The 20,874-nt window shown below is 35.7% G+C and overlaps 1 protein-coding gene across 2 annotated transcripts in view; it reads right to left on the bottom strand.

Annotated features, from left to right (window-relative positions):
• The window catches only part of MIOS (meiosis regulator for oocyte development), a 41,350-nt gene that overhangs the window by 14,215 nt on the left and 6,261 nt on the right, over window positions 1-20,874 (bottom strand). The window contains exons 3-7 of one of the 2 annotated variants that reach the window (XM_060157075.1): window positions 19,384-20,725; window positions 18,956-19,054; window positions 5,837-6,091; window positions 2,924-3,093; window positions 146-211 (exon numbers count right to left, since the gene is read on the bottom strand). In XM_060157075.1, coding sequence (XP_060013058.1) covers window positions 146-211; window positions 2,924-3,093; window positions 5,837-6,091; window positions 18,956-19,054; window positions 19,384-20,677 — 1,884 coding nt within the window. In that variant the 5' untranslated portion in view covers window positions 20,678-20,725. Of the gene's footprint in view, window positions 1-145; window positions 212-2,923; window positions 3,094-5,836; window positions 6,092-18,955; window positions 19,055-19,383; window positions 20,729-20,874 lie in introns of both variants that reach the window. The other variant, XM_060157076.1, reaches the window with a different exon arrangement.

Here is a 20,874-nt window from a genome sequence, read left to right as displayed (position 1 = left end):
GCTCCGCGGCATGTGGGATCTTCCCGGACCGGGGCACGAACCCATGTCCCCTGCATCAGCAGGCGGACTCCCAACCACTGCGCCGCCAGGGAAGCCCGACAGTAAATATTAATCACTTTAAATATGGAATTAAATCAGTTCTTACCTGACTATCACTAAGAAATTTACAAGCAAATGCCACTCTGTCACGTACCGCAACTTTGTTTTCATACTGAAAAGAAGAGAAAAAGCAAGGAGTTACTTTCGGGTGCTATGAGTTATAAATTTTTGCAGACTAGGTATTTTATACCAAATATATATTTTGATTTTCAAATGTATTAATAGATTACTGTGTATATACTGGCAGAGCCACTGATCACCTAAGATGTTTTTCTTAATGTAACTCTCAGGAAACTCAGTGCTAAGGTTATTGTCCGTAGAAAGTAAAGATTTACCTCTTAAACTGACCAATTTAGTTTAAAACAATTCCAGTTCTGTCTTATATAACTTTAACATAAAACAGAAGCAATGGTGAACAGTTTATCAAATTTAAGATGCCATGTAGTCCTTTCATCATAGAAATTAATTTTAGTGAAACTGAGGAAATCTTTCCTTGGCTTCTAAGTTAATCAACAAGTCTAGGAAATCTATGAATGACCAGTAAATATACCAGCTCAGGATTTAGAAAGAATATCAATACATGTTTCTAAACACAAAATTTTAAAACATACTTTATAAGTAAATAGACACACTTTTGTGGCTATTGTAAAATACTCTTATATAGGTGGTTTGTGGCAAAATAAGAGGCATTATGATAAATTCTTAAATTTTTGTATACTTGTCAATAATGTAAAATACTATTTTGAAAAGTGTTTACTATAAATGTAGAAAGATACAATTAATTTTGTGATAAGTAAAAAATAGTTTAAGGGTAGATAAAGGATCCTATTTCCACTGAAGTCTTCCATGAAATATAGTTTTCCTCCTTTAAACGTAAGTTCACTTCAGTTGATACCTTAGTATCAACTGAATGTTTTCTCAAACATAATTGAGTATGTTTTCTCAATTATAAAATATGGTTCTGCCCTAAAAAGGGGATATATTTCATACAAATTAGATTTAACTCTTAGACTATGTTGCATGTATTACAATTTTGATCTGGAAAGAGTTATAAATATTCTCTGTCCCATTTTACAGCTGAAAAAACTAAAACCCCAAAAAGTTAACTGACCAGCTAAGGCAACTGTGGCAGAGCAAGGACTCAGACCTTTACCTTCTGATTTCCCAATTCAAAACTTTTCACTAGATTACTATAACTTAACAATTTTTTTAAAAGAACAATGATAATTATCATTATTTATATATAAAGTATAATCAGGGACACTCCTGGAACAGCTTGGAAATATCAATATAAACTTCCTACTCAAGATATGATATCCCTTACTTATTTAGGTGTAAGAAAAGAAGGTATTTTTAATAGGTCACTTAATTGAAAATACAGAAGTTTAACATTTAGACAATATACTTCTCTATCAATTTAAAATCTGAACAATCCATTTCTTTTTCTAGTCTTCATTGTCCTCTACCACTTCCTAAAAGTATCATTTTATTTCTTCAAGATGCAACATTTAAAGTCTTCTGTTTAACAACAGAGAGTAATAATTGTAAAAACAAAACAAAAAAACCCCAACATGCTCGTGGATATTAATCTGAAGTGGTTAGAAAGGTTCAATAGTAATTCATTAAAAGTAATGAACAAAACACATATAGAATTGTCAAAATGGACACTAACAACATTTATTAACATATTCATTCATTTATCTCAATAAAATACATGTTTTTATAAATTCTTTGGAACTGACATTTAAATCAATTATCAATGTGTATTTTATAATATTGGGTTGGCCAAAAAGTTCCCTCAGTTTTTAAGTAAAAGTTGACACATTTTTCATTTTCACCAAGAACTTTATTGAACAATGTATTCACCATTTTGTTCTACTACCTTCTGCCATTTTTCAGGCAACTTCATAATTCCATCTTGCCAAAACTTTTTATCTTTTTGAACTAAGAACTGTTCCAGGTGCCTATTACAGTCACAATACAATCTAACAAAATTGTTTTGAATGAAGTTAAAAGTGCTACTAGAGCCATCTTACAGAAAAAAATGAACGAACTTTTTAGCCAACCCAATAAATGCTACAATTGCAAAAAAAAACAGAAATACATTTTGCCTTAGAAGGTTCTTCTCAGTGCTAGAAAGAAGCCCAACAAATGCCAAGAAAGTTGTGGGACTAAGGTGAAGCTTAAAACCCAATAACTAAAACTGATAAGCAACCCTCACTTCTTTCTTTCTGCACTTTGTGATAAAGAACCTATTTGGTGATGTGTTCATAAGTGATTAAAGCAGGAGAGAGGAAAAAAAAAAAAAAGCAATGAAAAGACTAAATAGTGAAAAAATAAAATAGTCCACTGTAAGTAGTGTGATCATATAATTTATCCTCCAATCTGGTACATGTCTGTGAATGACAAATACTAACTCAGACAAGATACATGGTTATCCTGACCATAACTGATCATGTATTGATTTACTTAATTAAGAAAAAAGCCAAAAACAAAAACACCATACACACATTTAAAAGATTATATTTCAATATAATATGCATGTTTCTATAGTTGTAGAGTTCTAGAGCTCAGTTCCTAAGCTAAAGGATAAAATCTTATTCCTCCAATGTCCGTAAATTATATCATTAAAACCATTAAAAAAAAATCAAGTTCAGTTTGCTATCGGCTAACTCCAAATGTTTAAGATACCTTATTTTAAACAATATAAAATGCATCGAAATATGACATTATTTTATGCAACTGACATTTGAAAATTTTAACAAAATTAGATTAAAAACTCCTATCTTAAAAGGAGAGTCTCATGAAACAGAAATTAGCTTACCAATACTCCATCATAAGATCCTGTTTCACTTGTCAGAAATGCAAACATGACACACAGATACGGGTTGTTTAACTGTAATCGTAAAGTGCTGCACATTTCTCTCCAAAGTGAGTTCTTCTCATCTGTATAACCCGATAAAGCCATTGCTACCACATTAAGATTCAGATCACCTGCATATTAAAAAGAGACAGCTAATCAAAGTAATCAAAAGCTTAATGTCTCCTAGTTCTTCAACCATAACAAATAAAGATCAGAGGGTGAATTTGCCCCCCAGAAAAATAAGACCATTAGAATAAGGGTTTTGACACAGACTAGAATATCTGGCAAGAACCACAAGCAAAAATTTCCATTTTTATAAAACTTCTACCCATATTGCAAATCCTGTGCAGGACAAGCACATCTTTTAATTCTCAAGTTTTCATCCCAGACAGATTCCTACACAGTATGTTAGCTTAGGACCTAAATGAAGAGTAGTGAAGCAATACTATCAGAATCATTGCCAACTTCATGAACAAGTTAATTTATGTGGAGATGTTTCAAAGTGTTGATAGTAAATATTATTGTATCTCAGGACTACAATTTTCAAAATCATTTGTTTTCCTATTCCTACATCTATAATGCTCATGCTTATGTATATGTTTTATCAGCAAAGTACTGAAAGCCAATATTTCAGCATTCTTATTATAGTATTATACTTTTAATTTTTCTAGGACCAAATTAACTATTATTATAGTATTATACTTTTAATTTTTCTAGGACAAAATTAACTATCACAATGATCACAGAACTGTATTTAGACATATTTGCAACAAAGCATTTGTTACCAATAGTCTTTTAAACATTTGTTCTTAGCAGTTTATACGGCTGCTGATGGGCTGCCTAGCCATCTAACATTAAGTTTAGCTTCAAAAGAGAAAATTAAATTCATCTTTAGCTTTTACTCTTAAGTGTTTTCTACATTTATTATAGCAACTTTATTAGGTTTCTTGATCCTAATCATTTACTCTTTTTTTCCAAATAAAACAGCATTTCCCACTTTATGTTCTTAATAGCCTGTTCCTCATTTCTATAAACATTTTCCCCAAGTTATTTTGTGCCTGCTTCCTGTGCTTACTCTGTTAGTCTTTTTTCTTTCTTCCCTTCTTTCTTCCTCTTTCTTTCTCTCTCTCTCCCCCCACCCCGCTCTTTTTCTTTCCTTCCTTCCTTTCCTTCTCTCTCCCTCTCTCCCTCTCTCTCTTTCCTTCCTTCCTTTCCTTCTCTCTCTCTCTCTCCCCCTCTCTCTCTCTCTCTCCTTCCCTCCCTCCCTTCCTTCCATTTTTTTAACATCTTTATTGGAGTATAATTGCTTTACAATGGTGTGTTAGTTTCTGCTTTATAACAAAGTGAATCAGCTATACACATACATATATCCCCATTTCTCCTCCCTCTTGCATCTCCCTGCCACCCTCCCTATCCCACCCTCTAGGTGGTCACAAAGCACCGAGCTGATCTCTCTGTGCTATGCAGCTGCTTCCCACTAGCTATCTATTTTACATTTGGTAGTATATATATGTCCATGCCACTCTCTCACTTCGTCCCCAGCTTACCCTTCCCCCTCCCCATGTCCTTAACTCCATTCTCTATGCCTGCGTCTTTATTCCTGTCCTGCCCCTAGGTTCTTCAGAACCTTTTTTTTGTTTTAGATTCCAAATATATGTGTTAGCATACGGTATTTGTTTTACTCTTTCTGACTTTAACATTAAGAAACAACAACAACAAAGGAATATCTTCTTTGAATCCTGCTTAGAACAATTTATCTCCAAATGGAAAGGAATATTTGATTCACAGAAATCTTTTCTCCAGTCCTCAACCAGGTTATTCAAATCACTGAAAAGATACTTTTCCCCTATTGTTAGTATGGGTGTTTAAATCTAACACCAAATTTTCCAGGTACACAAGACAAGGATTATCATGCTCTAAGGTCATAGTAAAATTAGAATTAGAAATGGCTTTAAATATCAATTCTTTTTTCCATCACCACATATCTTCTACTGCACTCTCAAATGGGGAAGACTTATGCTAGAGCAAAACTGAAGGAAAAGAGGGCAATCTGGGCAAAACATTAGCTTTTTCAACTTTTAGACTGCAAGTAAATATATTACAGTTAATTTCAGGTGTTTTTCCTATGGTACCACAGCACTGTAGTAGCTTCAAAATGGACCAGCAAATAAAAATTAAGTATTCTGAATACTCATAAATAATTCGGCCAGGTGTATTAAAAACTGATAGGTATATATACATCTTGAAGTGAAATATTCCCAATAAGAAAAAAACTGAATTCCTGGATTAAGATTTATTTCTCTGAGTTTTCTCTTGCAAAATGTCAGGGTGAAAACTTTATCACATATCTTTGTTTCTTCTTTTTCAAAAAAATATTAAATGGAAACTATGTTCAAATCAGCAGACTCAAGTAGAAACACTTTTGCATATCAAAGTATGATTTTTATAAGACTCTATGTTAGTCTAACTAAAAGTGTCATTCAGTTTCCTAAAAGTCAACCAAAAACCATACAAAAAATAAAGCATAAACTAAAATACACTCAAATGTTTGCCATAAAAATGCCTGCAAACTAAAGTAGTCCTAATCTCCAAGAAAATACATTTTTTAAATGTATGTGAACCATCTTCAAGGAAAGAACACTGAAATGAACACACTTGAGTATTCCTTATAATATTAAGAAGACAATTAAGACATTTCCTTTTTCAATAAACAAAAGGGATGAACTAAACATTTACTTTAATAGACACAGTTCTGTGCTAATTTCTCTTTCAAAAAAATTTACCAAAAATATTGATTAGAGTTTTAACAATTATCAGCATTTTTTCTTTCAAGGATTCTATGAACGGCAAATATCTTATTATATAACCCAATACCTTTTTCTGAAGATGCCCCTTCATTCAGGATCTGGATTGCTCGTCGAATATCCAAGTTGAACAATGCCACAGCGGCAGCTCTCTCCCATTCCCCTTCTTGTACAAGGGAGTTCAAAAATGGCCCCACGTCGACATCCGTTCCTTTCTTTATCCACCCACAAAGCTGTAAAGCTAAGATTCTCTCTTCATTTAAATTCTGAATATCAGTTTGCTTATCCAACCCACTCCAATTGTGTCTGCTGCTTTCTACCATTCCTAAAAAGAAAAACACCTTTATATTATTGTTTATTAGTTTTTGAAATGTGTTTGGAAAATAAGTCAGTTTTTACATAGGACTATTTCAACATTAGATTTTAAATCTTCAACTTCTCAGCCACAATTTCATGATAGCATAAGTATAAAACATGCCACAAACAAAACACATTTTACATGTTGCTAAGTACAAACTTCCCCGAGTTACCAGAAAGAGCTGTGGGACTAACAGTCAATGCTTGATGGGCGGCTATGTGAGTCACTGCTTCAGAGCAGCCTCCCTGACCACCTAATCTAAAATAGGGTGCCACCTGTATTATCTAACTAACCATCGGTTCCTCTATGTCCTTTAGCACTAACATAAGCTCCCATATTTTATTTAATTTATTTTCAGTCTTATCTCTTCTCCTACTAGAATATAAGCTCCTACTAGAACATACGCTCCAAAAGGGCTGGCATCTTTTCTTTTTTTATTTGAAAGGTATCCCCAGTGTTTGAGATTCGATACTCACACTCTCTCCCTCCCCCTTCTGCCACTCTATGTATGAATATATACATCTATATGAAAAAAATGAGATCAAAAACATCAAAGCACTTTGAAATGTTAAGTACTAAGCTAAAATACAACAGGAATTATTTGAAGGTTCTCCCCCCTTACTAAACCAGGAGACTTTATGGCCTCATTTTCTTTTCACAAGGAATTTAAATAATTCTTGTAACATTACTTAGATTGCAATCAAGGCAGCTGATCCTAACAGGAGGATAATTTCACGTAAGATGATACTTGGTGCCAAATTAAGGTAAAAGAAAGATGAAACTTAAGGACTCTATTAATTTCAACTCAAATTCTTAAAAGTTCTAGAAAGTTTTACCATCAAAATTGTCAATTATCTGTTCTTATTTTAACGAAAAGGATTTTCAGAATAAACTGAATTAGGAAGCAAGAATGTCCAACATTACAAATGTCTTTTATTAGTAGTAATTTACACTTGTAATTTACAGCATCCTACATTTATACAGTTACATATAATACAGTAATTATACATTTGTAGGGACTTCCCTGGTGGCGCAGTGGTTTAGAATCTACCTGCCAATGCAGGGGACACGGGTTCACTCCATGGTCCGGAAAGATCCCACATGCCACAGAGCAACTAAGCCCGTGCGCCACAACTACTGAGCCTGCGCTCTAGAGCCCACGAGCCACAGTTACTGAAGCCCGCATACCTAGAGCCCGTGCTCCGCAACAAGAGAAGCCATCACAATGAGAAACCCGAACACTGCAACGAAGAGTAGGCCCCACTCACTGCAACTAGAGAAAGCCCACGCACAGCAACCAAGACCCAAGGCAGACAAAAAAAAGAAAAAAGAAAGAGAATACCTGCACATCAAAAAGAGGAACCGTGCTGCTCTATATGCAACCATGAGGGAAGTCAGTGAAGACAAAATCACTTATAGTTTATGAAAGTGAGATTTTAAGAACTCTGAGAAAACTTAGAATTAAATGATAAAGTTAATAAAACACGTTAAAAATTAAAGAAGACTTTTTATTCTGAATAACAAATTCAAACTGTTTAAATAGTATGTAGTCATTAAATTTCATGTAGAACAAGCTGCAGATGTACTATAAGGTATTTACTTTCTTATCTCCTGTATAAATTTTGGATTCAGTACTGATGATATTATTTAATTAACGGTAAAAATTTAAGCAGGTGAACAAAAAGCAATTTATTTGTTAAACAATTCCTCACAGCTTAATAATTTCTAGTCTCTTAGAGTTTTTATTTTCTAGAAATTGCATCATGGAATAGAGATCAGTGTGTATGAATCCAAAGAGTTCAGTGCTAGGAGGTGGAAAAGTATCCTGCAAGTGCATGGATACTCACATTATTTTGGCTGCTCAGAGACCTTCCCACTGCTTAATAACTATGCTACAAGAAATTCGGGTTATCAAATAAGCAATGTGATATTACTGTGGGTTTTTAAGTACAGTCATATTATGATTTTTAGTATGCATAAATTTTTAAATATGATTAATTTAAATCTATTTATACACATTATGTAATACTAAAGTGACAAGACTGTATCCCCAAAATTTGAGACTACTCTATATATAAATAATAAAATCAATGTTTTATGATGGTTGTGAGGGAAAAAGTGAAACAAGTTCACTTAAACATTAAAAAACATTTAAAATATTTTTTTGTTTCAAATACTACATCAAGCAAACACTATGCTACCTGTAGTTATAAGTTTGTTGCATTTTTACATCTATATAATAACAAAGCAGTAATTTTATCCAGTGTTTATAAGAACATTTTTGTTCTTAAAAACCTAAATCCCAGCAATTCTGCCCGTTAAAAGTAATTCTTCTTAACAGACATGCTTTCTAGATCAGTTTACCATTTAAGTATAAAAAATATTTTCATCATGTTGGATGGAAAGCTGACCAACATTATATAATTTTCTGCCACCTTAAAAGAAGGAATTATACCTACTGACAACCCTGTGACCCTGCTCCACAAGACGTACAAGGCATTCCCTCAGAGCATGCATTCTCTTCTTCCTGATCGATTTCAACACTTGGCCCTTCCAAAAAACTAGCCTTATCTCCACCGGCCTACACCTCCAAGATTCTACCCACTCCTATCACAGACACACTTCAAATTATTTCTTCTCCAAAAGAGCCACTTTATAACCACAACCTCATAGCCTTCCAGCTCACAATCTCAACCTCACAATCTCTTGACCACTCATATCTTTACTTATTAGTCTTCTGTCATTTTCCTCCCTAACCAAGTTAGATCCCAAGGACCAACGAATGAACCATTCTCTTTCCAGTATTCTTAACTCTCCTGGCCCATTGTCTTTTATTCTTTCTTCTGCTAAAGCAACATTGCCCCACAGTCCTCCCATTTCTCAAGACAACTCTCTCTCCTCTTCTCTGTATCTCCTCTCCACAGCCTCCCTGCTCTTCTCAACAAGCAAACCTACTATGTTGAGAAAGTAGGAGCCATCAAGTGGAAAACCTGTCAGTGTCTGATCACTGAACATTAAACAACCTGCATACCTTTCCCCTCTCCCTACTGTGGAGTAGGTGTACATCCTCCTGTGTGTAAAGCCAATCTTTCACCTGTGCTTTGGATCCCTTCCTAGGAATTCTGCTTTTCAGCCTCTTTACTCTGCATCTTCCAACCTCTTTCTAAGGGTTTCCTCTCATCAGCATTTAAACACACTTTAATCAATTCCATGTTAAAAACAAAAACAACACAAAAGCCCTCCCATGACTCCAGATTCACCTGCTGCTATCACTGTATATCTTTTTATCCTCCTTCATACAGTCAAATTTCTTGAAAGAATTAATTAAAATGGATGACCTCTTTCTTCACCCTACATTTCCTGCCCATTGGACATCTCTATCTAGCTATATTCAATTTATCCCAAAATAAACTCTTTTCTTATTTTCAAATGCATTCTACCTATGTTATTCCTATCTAATTAACTGCTATTAGTATTATCCCAGTTGTCTTAGCATGCTTTCATTTTTCCTTCCCCTCCATCCCCTGAATCCGATTAATTAAATTCTGTCCCACTCTCTATCCACATTTCTCTAGCTCTTCTGCCACTTACCTTCGTAAGAACGCCATCATATCTTGCCTGATAACTGTGGCTTCTGAGGTCCCTGCTATCAATCTTGATCCCCTCCAATCCATTCCACACACAGAGTGACAGCTCTAAAACACAAATTTCCCTAAACCCTCACCATGATTTCTAAGTCCTGGTTACCCCACTGCCTCAATTCTCTCTTCGCGTCCTCTCTCACACTCTGTTCCTGCAATACTGAATGTGCTATGCTCCCTTTCCTCTGGGATCACTGCATATGCTGCTCCCTGTCTGAACCCTGTCTTTGCCTTTACCTCTTGCAGGAAACCAACACTAATTCCTAAAACCAGATTATGAATTCTTCTATACTTAATTGTCTGTTCTTCCTCATATTATAACTATTTACTTGTCCATATTCTGAAGTATACTTGACCCTTGAACAACATGGGTTTGAACTGCATGGGTCCACTTATACACAGTTTTCAATAAAGACAGTACCTGTGTTTTTATTTTATAGATCTCTAAATGTGGGGAAAAGTTAGTGTTCGATTAAAGATCGCAATACGTGGAAACAAAAGAACGAGGGTTTGAGTCCTGATTCTACCAAACTGTTTCAGCTTCCTGTCCTTGAATGAGTCATTTATCAATTTCTTTGTTTTTCAGGCAGAAATACAAGTACACAGATTTTTGAGTGGGGTAAAAGGGATCAGTAACCCTAACTACCCCCTCTCCTTGTTTAAGGGTCAACTGTAGAATGTAAGCTCCCCAAGAGCAGAAATGATATCTATCTTGTATAGTCTCCATGAGTGAAGAGACTTAGCTATATTGTTTACAGTTATGTCTCCAGTTCCTAGGAGAATTCTTGGCATATAGTGAGCATGTAATGAATACCTGCCGAATGAATGAATAAATTTACCTCATATTACAGTTGTAAGAATTAAAGTAACATGGAGAAAGCAACTAGTATGATGTCTAATTTATAGTAAGCACTCACTATATATTACCTGTCACCAAAGTTAAAATTTAGCTCTAATAAACTTGTGCATTAGGTAATGGTGGGCAAGATGGCTCAATGTGTTGACTTACTATGTGTTGAATTATTAGAGATACAATTAGAAAAGAAGTATGGCCAGAGAAAAGACTGGAACTTAGGACTGCCAACTTTGACAGTCATTTCCCTACTTTTTACTTTTTGGGTTGCAGAAACAAAATATCTAAACCAAACCAAACAAAAAGCCAAAAGTCTATCAATGAGATAGTCTTTCCAACAGTAGTCTTTTTTAGTTTGGGTAAAGACTACTCTTGACTCAAGACAAGATACTCAGTTTGTCTCTACTGCACCAGAAACATATAAAGATATTCCATTTTCCCCCCTTGCTTTTCCTCAGAGGTAGTGTATTGGCTTTTCCCTGAAATATATCAAAGTACAGCTAGATCAGTCCCTCCCATCAGGAAGCTTGCACAAGCCTCTTAGATAGCCTCATCCACAGGGGGCAGACAGAAGAAGCAAGAAGAACTACAATCCTTCAGCCTGTGGAATGAAAACCATATTCACAAAAAGACAGACAAAATAAAAAGGCAGAGGACTATGTACCAGATAAAGGAAAAAGATAAAACCCCAGAAAAACAACTAAATAAAGTGGAGACAGGCAACCTTCCAGAAAAATAATTCAGAATAATGATAGTGAAGATGACCCAGGATCTCGGAAAAAGAATGGAGACAAACATCGAGAAGATGCAATAAATGTTTAAAAGAACAAACAAAGATGAACAATACAATAACTGAAATGAAAAATACACTAGAAGGAAACAATAGCAGAATAACTAAAGCAAAAGAACAGACAACTGAACTGGAAGACAGAATGGTGGAAATTACTGCCATGGAACAGAATAAAGAAAAAAGAAAGAAAACAAATGAAGACAGCCCAAGAGACCTCTGGGACAACACTGAATGCACCAACATTTGCATTATAGGGGTCCCAGAAGGAGACAAGAGAGAGAAAGGACCCAAGAAAATATTTGAAGAGACTGTAGTCAAAAAATTCCCGAACATGGGAAAGGAAATAGGCACCCAAGTCCAGGAAGCGCAGAGAGTTACAGGCAGGATAAACCCAAGGAGAAACACTCCAAGACACATAGTAATCAAACAACAAAAATTAAAGACAAAGAAAAATTATTAAAAACAACAAGGGAAAACTAACAAATAACATACAAGGGGACTCCAATAAAGTTAACAGCTAATTTCTCAGCAGAAACTCTATGAGCCAGAAGGGAGTGGCACAATATATTTAAAGTGATGAAAAGGAAGAACCTACAACCAAGATTACTCTACAGAGCAAGGATCTCATTCAGATTCGACAGAGAAATCAAAGCTTTACAGATAAGCAAAAGCTAAGAGAATTCAGCACCACCAAACCAGCTCTACAGTAGATGCTAAAGGAACTTCTCTAAGAGGGAAACACAAGAGAAGAAAAGGACCTACAAAAACAAACCCAAAACAATTAAGAAAATGGTCATAGGAACACACATATAGAAAATTACCTTAAATATGAAAGGATTAAATGCTCCAACTAGGGCTTCCCTGGTGGCGCAGTGGTTGAGAGTCTGCCTGCCAATGCAGGGGACACGGGTTCGCGCCCCGGTCCGGGAAGATCCCACATGCCGTGGAGCAGCTGGGCCTGTGAGCCATGGCTGCTGAGCCTGTGCGTCCAGAGCCTATGCTCCGCAACAGGAGAGCCCACAACAGTGAGAGGCCCGTGTACTGCCAAAAAAAAAAAAAAAAAGCTCCAACCAAAAGACACAGGCTTGCTGAATGGATACAAAAACAAGTCCTGTCTATATGCTACCGACAAGAGACCCACTTCAGACCTAGGGACACATACAGACTGAAAGTGAGGGGATGGAAAAAGATATTCCATGCAAATGGAAATCAAAAGAAAGCTGGAGTAGCAATACTCATATAAGATAAAATAGATTTTAAAATACAGAATGTTACAAGAGGCAAGTAGGGACACTACATAATGATCAAGGGATCAATCCAAGAAGATATAACAATTATAAATATATATGCACCCAACATAGGAGCATCTCAATACAAAAGGCAACTGTTAACAGCTATAAAAGAAGAAATCGACAGTAACACAATAATAGTGGGGGACTTTAACACTTCACTTACACCAACTGATAGATCATCCAGACACAAAATTAATAAGGAAACACAAGCTTTAAATGACACAATAGAGCAGAGAGATTTAACTGATATCTATAGGACATTCCATCTGAAAACAGCCGATTACACTTTCTTCTCAAGTGCACACAGAACATTCTCCAGGACAGATCACATCTTGGGTAACAAAGCAAGCCTCTGTAAATTTAAGAAAACTGAAATCATACAAAGCATCTTTTCTGACTACAACGCTATGAGATTATAAATAAATTAAAGGGAAAAAACATAAAAAACACAAACACACTGAGGCTAAACAACAGATTACTAAATAACCAAGAGATCACTGAAGAAACCATAGAGGAAATCAGAAAATACCTAGAGACAAATGACAATGAAAACACGATGAACCAAAACCTATGGGATGCAGCAAAAGCAGTTCTAAGAGCGAAGTTTATAGCTATACAATCCTACCTCAAGAAACAAGAAAAATCTCAAATAAACAATCCAACCTTACACTTAAAAGAACTAGAGAAAGAACAAACAAAACCCAAAGTTAGTAGAAGGAAAGAAATCATAACGATCAGAGCAGAAATAAATGAAACAGAAACAAAGAAAACAAGAGCAAAGATCAATAAAACTAAAAGCTGGTTCTTTGAGAAGATAAACAAAATTGATAAACCTTTAGCCAGACTCATCAAGAAAAAAGGGAGAGGACTCAAATCAATAAAATTAGAAATGAAAAAGGAGAAGTTACAACGGACACCACAGAAATACAAAGCATCCTAAGAGACTACTACAAGCAACACTATGCCAATAAAATGGACAACCTGGAAGAAATGGACAAATTCTTAGAAAGTTATAACCTTCCACGACTTATCCAGGAAGAAGTAGAAAATATGAACAGACCAATCACAAGCACTGAAATTGAAACTGTGATTAAAAATCTTCCAACAAACAGAAGTCCAGGACCAGATGGCTTCACAGGTGAATTCTATCAAACATTTAAAGAAGAGCTAATATCCATCCTTCTCAAACTCTTCCAAAAAATTGCAGAGGAAGGAACACTCCCAAACTCATTCTACGAGGCCACCATCACCCTGATACCAAAACCAGACAAAGATATCACAAAAACAGTAAATTACAGACCGATATCACTGACAAATATAGATGCAAAAATCCTCAAGAAAATACTAGCAAACAGAATCCAACAACACATTAAAAGGATCATACACCATGATCAAGTGGGATTTATCCCAGGGATGCAAGAATTCTTCAATATATGCAAATCAATCAGTGTGATACACCATATTAACAAATTGAAGAATAAAAACCATATGATCATCTCAATATGTGCAAAAAAACCTTTTGACAAAATTCAACACCCATTTATGATAAAAACCCTCCAGAAAGTGGGCATAGAGGGAACTTACCTCAACATAATTAAGGCCATATATGACAAACCCACAGCAAACATCATTCTCAAAGGTGAAAAACTGAAAGCATTTCCTCTAAGATCAGGAACAAGACAATGATGTCCACTCTCGCCACTATTATTCAACAGTTTTGGAAGTCCTAGCCACGGCAATCAGAGAAGAGAAAGAAATAAAAGAAATACAAATTGGAAAAGAAGTAAAACTGTTACTGTTTCCAGATGACATGATACTATACACAGATAATCCTAAAGATGCCACCAGAAGACTACTAGAGCTAATCAATGAATTTGGTAAAGGTGCAGGATACAAAATTAATTCACAGAAATCACTTGCATTCCTATACACTAACAACAAAAACTCAGAAAGAGAAATTAAGGAAACAAACCCATTCACCATTGCAACAAAAAGAATAAAATACCTAGGAATAAACCTACCTAAGGAGGTAAAAGACCTGTAGTCAGAAAACTATAAGACACTGATGAAGGAAATCAAAGATGACACAAACAAATGGAGACATATGCCATGTTCTTGGATGGGAAGAATCAATATTGTGAAAATGACTATACTACCCAAAGCAATCTACAGATTCAATGCAATCCCTATCAAATTACCAATGGCATTTTTTACAAACCTAGAACAAGAAATCTTAAAATTTGTATGGAGACACAAAAGATGCCTGAATAGCCAAAGCAACCTTGAAGAAAAAAAAAAACAGAGCTGAGGAATCAGACTTCCTGACTTCAGACTCTACTACAAAGTTACAGTAATCAAGGCAATATGGTACTGGCACAAAAACAGAAACATAGATCCATGGAACAGGATAGAAATTCCAGAGATAAACCCACGCATCTATGGTCAACTAATCTATGACAAAGGAAGAAAGGATATACAAGGAGAAAAGACAGTCTCTTCAATAAGTGGTGCTGCGAAAACTGGACAGCCATATGTAAAAGAATGAAATTAGAATACTCCCTAACACCATATACAAAAATAAACTCAAAATGGATTAAAGACCTAAATGTAAGACCAGACACTATAAAACTCTTACAGGAAAACATAGGAAGAACACTCTTTGACATAAATCACAGCAAGATTTTTGACCCACCTCCTAGAGTAATAGAAATAAAAACAAAAATAAACAAATGGGACCTAATGAAACTGAAAAGCTTTTGCACAGCAAAGGAAACCATAAACAAGATGAAAAGGCAACGCTGAGAGTGGGAGAAAATATCTGCAAACAAATCAGTGGACAAAGGATTAAACTCCAAAATATATAAACAGCTCATGCAGCTCACCCCAATCAAAAGATGGGAAGAAGACCTAAATGGGCAGGAGACATTTCTCCAAAGATGACATAGAGATGGCCAAGAGGCACATGAAAAGCTGCTCAACATCACTAATTATTAGAGAAATGCAAATCAAAACTACAATGAGGTATCACCTCACACCAGTTAGAATGGGCACCATCAGAAAATCTACAAACAACAAATGTTGGAGAGGGTGTGAGGAAAAGGGAATCCTCTTGCACTGTTGGTGGGAATGTAAATTGATATAGCCACTATGGAGAACAGTATGGAGGTTCCTCAAAAAACTAAAAATAGAATTACCATATGACCCAGCAATCCCACTACTGGGCATATACCCAGAGAAAACCATAATTCAAAAAGACACATGCACCTCAGTGTTTATTGCAACACTATTTACAATAGCCAGGTCATGGAAGCAACCTAAATGCCCACTGACAGACAAATGGATAAAGAAGATGTGGTACATACATACAATGGAATATTACTCAGCCATAAAAAGGAAGGAAATTGGGTCATTTGTAGAGATGTGGATGGACATAGAGACTGTGATACAAGTGAAGTAAGTCAGAAAGAGAAAAACAAATATCACATGTTAATGCATATATGGGGAATCTAGAAAAATGGTACAGATGAACTGGTTTGCAAGGCAGAAACAGACACACAGATGTAGAGAACAAATGTATAGACACCAAGGGGGGAATGTGGCAGGTGGGGGGGGGGATTAAAAAAAAAAAAGGTACAGCAGAAAAAATAAACCGCAGAATATTGAGAATGCAATGTGGTCGGACCTACTATATAGCTGTAAATACTATTTATGGGGGTAATACATAACTGTCCTTTTACTTTTATTAATAAAAATGGAAGTCTCTAATTAAACTCTTTCATTTTATTATTTATAATAAAACTTACTTTTTTGGGTCAAGAGCTAATGAGAGAACACCAAAATGAAATAGATGATATAAGTAGTCTACTGAATCTTCAATGTGAACCACAGTAATTTAGAAGTCCTTTAAAAAAAATCAAAATAATATAACCATTTAATTGAAATGTTTAATGTACTCTTATTAAAAAACAGCATTTTATTTTGTATTTTTTTGTAGAGTATTTATGAAAGTCCTATTAAAAAAAAGTTAGATTTATTACTTCTACTGCCACTCTTTGACTAAATAATGTAAACTGCTTTTCTAGCAGCTTGAGTTGGGCCCAAATATGACTGCTATCAAAAACTAGATACCAAATCCTAGGTTGGGAAGATAACTATAATATAACCCACAATTCAATCCCAATAAAGACAATAAGAACAACTGTTTAAAGAAGTCAGTGAGGGGCTTCCCTGGTGGCACAGTGGTTGAGAGTCCGCCTGCCGATGCAGGGGACACGGGTTCGTGCCCCGGTCCAGGAAGATCCCACATGCCGTGGAGCGGCTGGGCCCGTGAGCCATGGCCGCTGGGCCTGCGCGTCCGGAGCCTGTGCTCCGCAGCGGGAGAGGCCACAACAGTGAGAGGCCCGCGTACCGCAAAAAATAAATAAATAAATAAATAAATAAAAAAAATAAAGAAGTCAGTGAAAAAACAGTAAGTTTGGCTCTTCTGTCATCTTTATTTTACTCTTAAATAGTTTATTAACTTCAATCTTACATTAATTCATGCATCATTCAATCATCAAAGACTACTTCACATACAGATGGCCAAAAAACACATGAAAAGTTGCTCAACATCACTAATTATTAGAGAAATGCAAATCAAAACTACAGTGAGGTATCACCTCACACCAGTCAGAATGACTATAATCAAAAATCTACAAACCATAAATGCTGGAGAGGGTGTGGAGAAAAGGGAACCCTTCCACACTGTTGGTGGGAATGTGAATTGAAACAGCCACTATGGAGAACAGTATGCATGTTCTTTAAAAAACTAAAAATAGGGCTTCCCTGGTGGCACAGTGGTTGAAGAGTCCGCCTGCTGATGCAGGGGACACGGGTTCGTGCCCTGGTCCGGGAGGGTCCCACATGTCACGGAGCGGCTGCGCCCGTGAGCCATGGCCGCTGGGCCTGCGCATCTGGAACCTGTGCTCCCCAACGGGAGAGGCCACATCAGTGAGAGGCCCGCGTACCGCAAAAAAAAACCAAACTAAAAATAGAGCTACCATATGACCCACCAACCCCACTCCTGGCCATATATCCAGAGAAAACCGTAATTTGAAAGGATGCATGCACCGCAATGTTCATTGCAGCACTATTTACAATACCCAGGACATGGAAGCAATCTAAATGTCAATCAACAGACGAATGGATAAAGAAGATGTGGTATATATATATATATATATATATATATATATACACATATATATATATATGCATGCAATGGAATATTACTCAGCCATAAAAAGGAACAAAATAATGCCATTTGCAGCGACATGGATGGACCCAGAGATTGTCATACAGAGTGAAGTCAGAAAGAGAAAGACAAATATCATATAATACTGCTTATACATGGAATCCAGAAAAATGAACTTATTCGCAAAGGAGAAATAGAGTCACAGATGTAGAAAACAAGCTTATAGTTACCAATGGGGGAAGCAGGGTTGGGGAGTGGATGAATTGGGAGTTGGGATTGACATATATACACTACTATATATAAAACAGATAACTAATGAGAACCTACTGTATACCACAGTGAACTCTAATCAATGCTCTGTGGTGACCTAAATGGGAAGGAAATCTAAAAAAGAGTGGATATACGTATATGTATAACTGATTCACTTTGCTGTACAGCAGAAAGTAACACAATATTGTAAAGCACTTATATTCCAATAAAAATTAATTTAAGGAAAAAAGGAAACTGAAATTACAGCAATTAAAAAATAAAGACTATTTCAGGTAAGACACCTCAGGTAAGGCCATACCTCATGTCATAGTTATACAGTACTTACCATTGGGTAGCTAAGTGAGAGGGTTTAGGCAGCAAAATAAAAAGGGATCTCCTTCAGTTGGAAAAATTTTAATTTAGTTTTTATAAAAGCAAATACTGTGATAAAATCTGAACCAACAACCAGGATCCTATAAATCCCCTAATGTAATACCTTTCAAAGTGGGTCTTCAAAACCACTAATAGTGAATAAATTAATGAATAAATTTAGAAAGTCAATCACTTCAAAGAACCAAGACTCCTTCCAAAAAGAATTTTAAATATAAGAACAATTATGCATTTAACGCAACAATTCACTAAAAATATCTAGTCAAAAACAACACAACAAAAAAAGAATATTTATGTATACTATCCTGAGATAACTAAATTTGGGGGGAAAATAAGAGTACAAAAATTATAAACATATTGCAGAAAATAAAACAGAATTTTCTTACCCAAAGATGATTTTACAATTGATTTAATTCCTGAATAAACCAATGATCCTTTGTTGCCTGGAGATTTCTGATCCATATCTTCTGTATACTGCTTCATAAGTATTTAAATGCATAGGAAATACTAGTAATGATGCATAATAAAATATTTCAAAGCTAAATTTATTTTGATTTGGAACCAATTCATAATAGGCATCAGTGCAAGAAGGTGGTTGGTTCTACTCTATTGTAGAGATATATTTTTCTCCCTCCTACACAATCTGCAAAGCAGTATTTCAACAGTTTTAAACAATTTTACTTTGGAATTTTAGTATTAAGTCTTGCATTTGCACATAAAACATTCAGCACGATATTTACAGACTGACCTTTTGGCAAATTTCAAGAACATTTCTACCAAATTCATCTTACAAAACTCACAATGCAAAGGATATAGTGCAGAGTATACCAGAGTGACTTGAGCTGTAGATCTTCATTTCCCGCTAAAATATGGTTTCTCCACACCTGTTCTGTATCAAGTCCGTACCTTGATAAAGCCCGAAGGCGCATCTTCGTTGCTATATCTTTTTCTAAAGAATTATCATTTTCTTCTTCCGCACATTCATACAAATGACGACCACAAGCCCACATTAAAGATGTAATTGGGCTCCAGGCAAGAGAGATCCTTTCAAAAACAGTGAAGTCAGACATTGTTCGGTTGGGAGTTACAACTATCATTCGATTTTGACTTGTTGGATGCCAAGCAAAGGAGGCAATGTAATTGTCACAAGGTTGCACACTTCTTTCAATTATTGTGGGTTCAGTTTCATCTCCAATGGGAGTGGGTGTGTGCTGCATATCATATAATCTAATAATATTACTATCCCTTGTTAAAGTGGCAAGCAGACCAGTCCTAGTTGGACACCATGCTACTTTTGTTAAGGGCTTTGGTTGCTCAGTCAAAGTCAAAACTGGCTTCTCAAATTTCCTAAGATCCCATATTGCAACCTGACCTTCATAAAAGGAAGCAACACGATCATGGAAGTATGGGTCTACTGTCACGCCCTGAACAGCTTTTGTATTCACAAACATCTTTTGGCTTGTATTCCGAAGATCAAAAATGGCTAGGTTACGATGCATACCAGCAAGGAGAAGTTTCTGGTCTCGTGGAAGCCAACAAAGAGAGAGACAAGCATCATTCTGTCCTAATTCATAAAGTGGTTTTGTTACTAATAATGTTGCTTCAGTTTCACCTGCCGAAAGTCTTACTTTCTCCATGGGAACTATATCAGGCGTGTATTTGCTGCAGATGTCCCAAATCAGCACTGAAAAGTCAGCTCTATGTTTATCTAGACCAGCAGCAAGCCAGTTACTATCCAATGGATTCCATGCAAGAGTATTGCATTGTCGTGCATGTTTTGGAACAAACTCTTTTCCTATCAAATCTTTGAACTTTGAGTTATGATCTTGACCAAGACTTGTAAGTACAACTCTACCATTTGCTTGTCCAACTGCTAGGAGACATTCAGGATCATAATTGAGATACCAGGCAACACATTTCATATAGGGTGTTTCTGAATTTATTGAGAGTAACGTAGCTGCAGAGTCTTCAGATAAACGTAGAGATCCAGCTTTGAATTCTGAATTCACAGTAGATTCCACGTGATAAAGGCTAAGTTCTGAGTCACATACAACAAATCTATCAACCTGGTGTGGTGCCCACAATATATCAGGTTTGGTACCACTCATGCTTACTGATGATCTCAAAGAGTGCAGTTAGGTCCATTCACTGAAAATCTGCTTAAAAATAAAAAGTTTTAAAATGTTAACAATATACAATTCTAAGCTGAATCAACTATTCAGAAAGTCAGGAAATTTTCTACACAGATACTCTGTTTTTCAATATATTTATATTTCTTCTTACTGCTATGAATTCAAGACAATAT

This window comes from Lagenorhynchus albirostris, chromosome 8, assembly GCF_949774975.1.
Source record: "Lagenorhynchus albirostris chromosome 8, mLagAlb1.1, whole genome shotgun sequence".
Lineage (NCBI taxonomy): Eukaryota > Metazoa > Chordata > Mammalia > Artiodactyla > Delphinidae > Lagenorhynchus > Lagenorhynchus albirostris.
The sequence above is the reverse complement of the archived record's forward strand: the minus strand, read 5'-3'. Positions and strand labels throughout refer to the sequence as shown.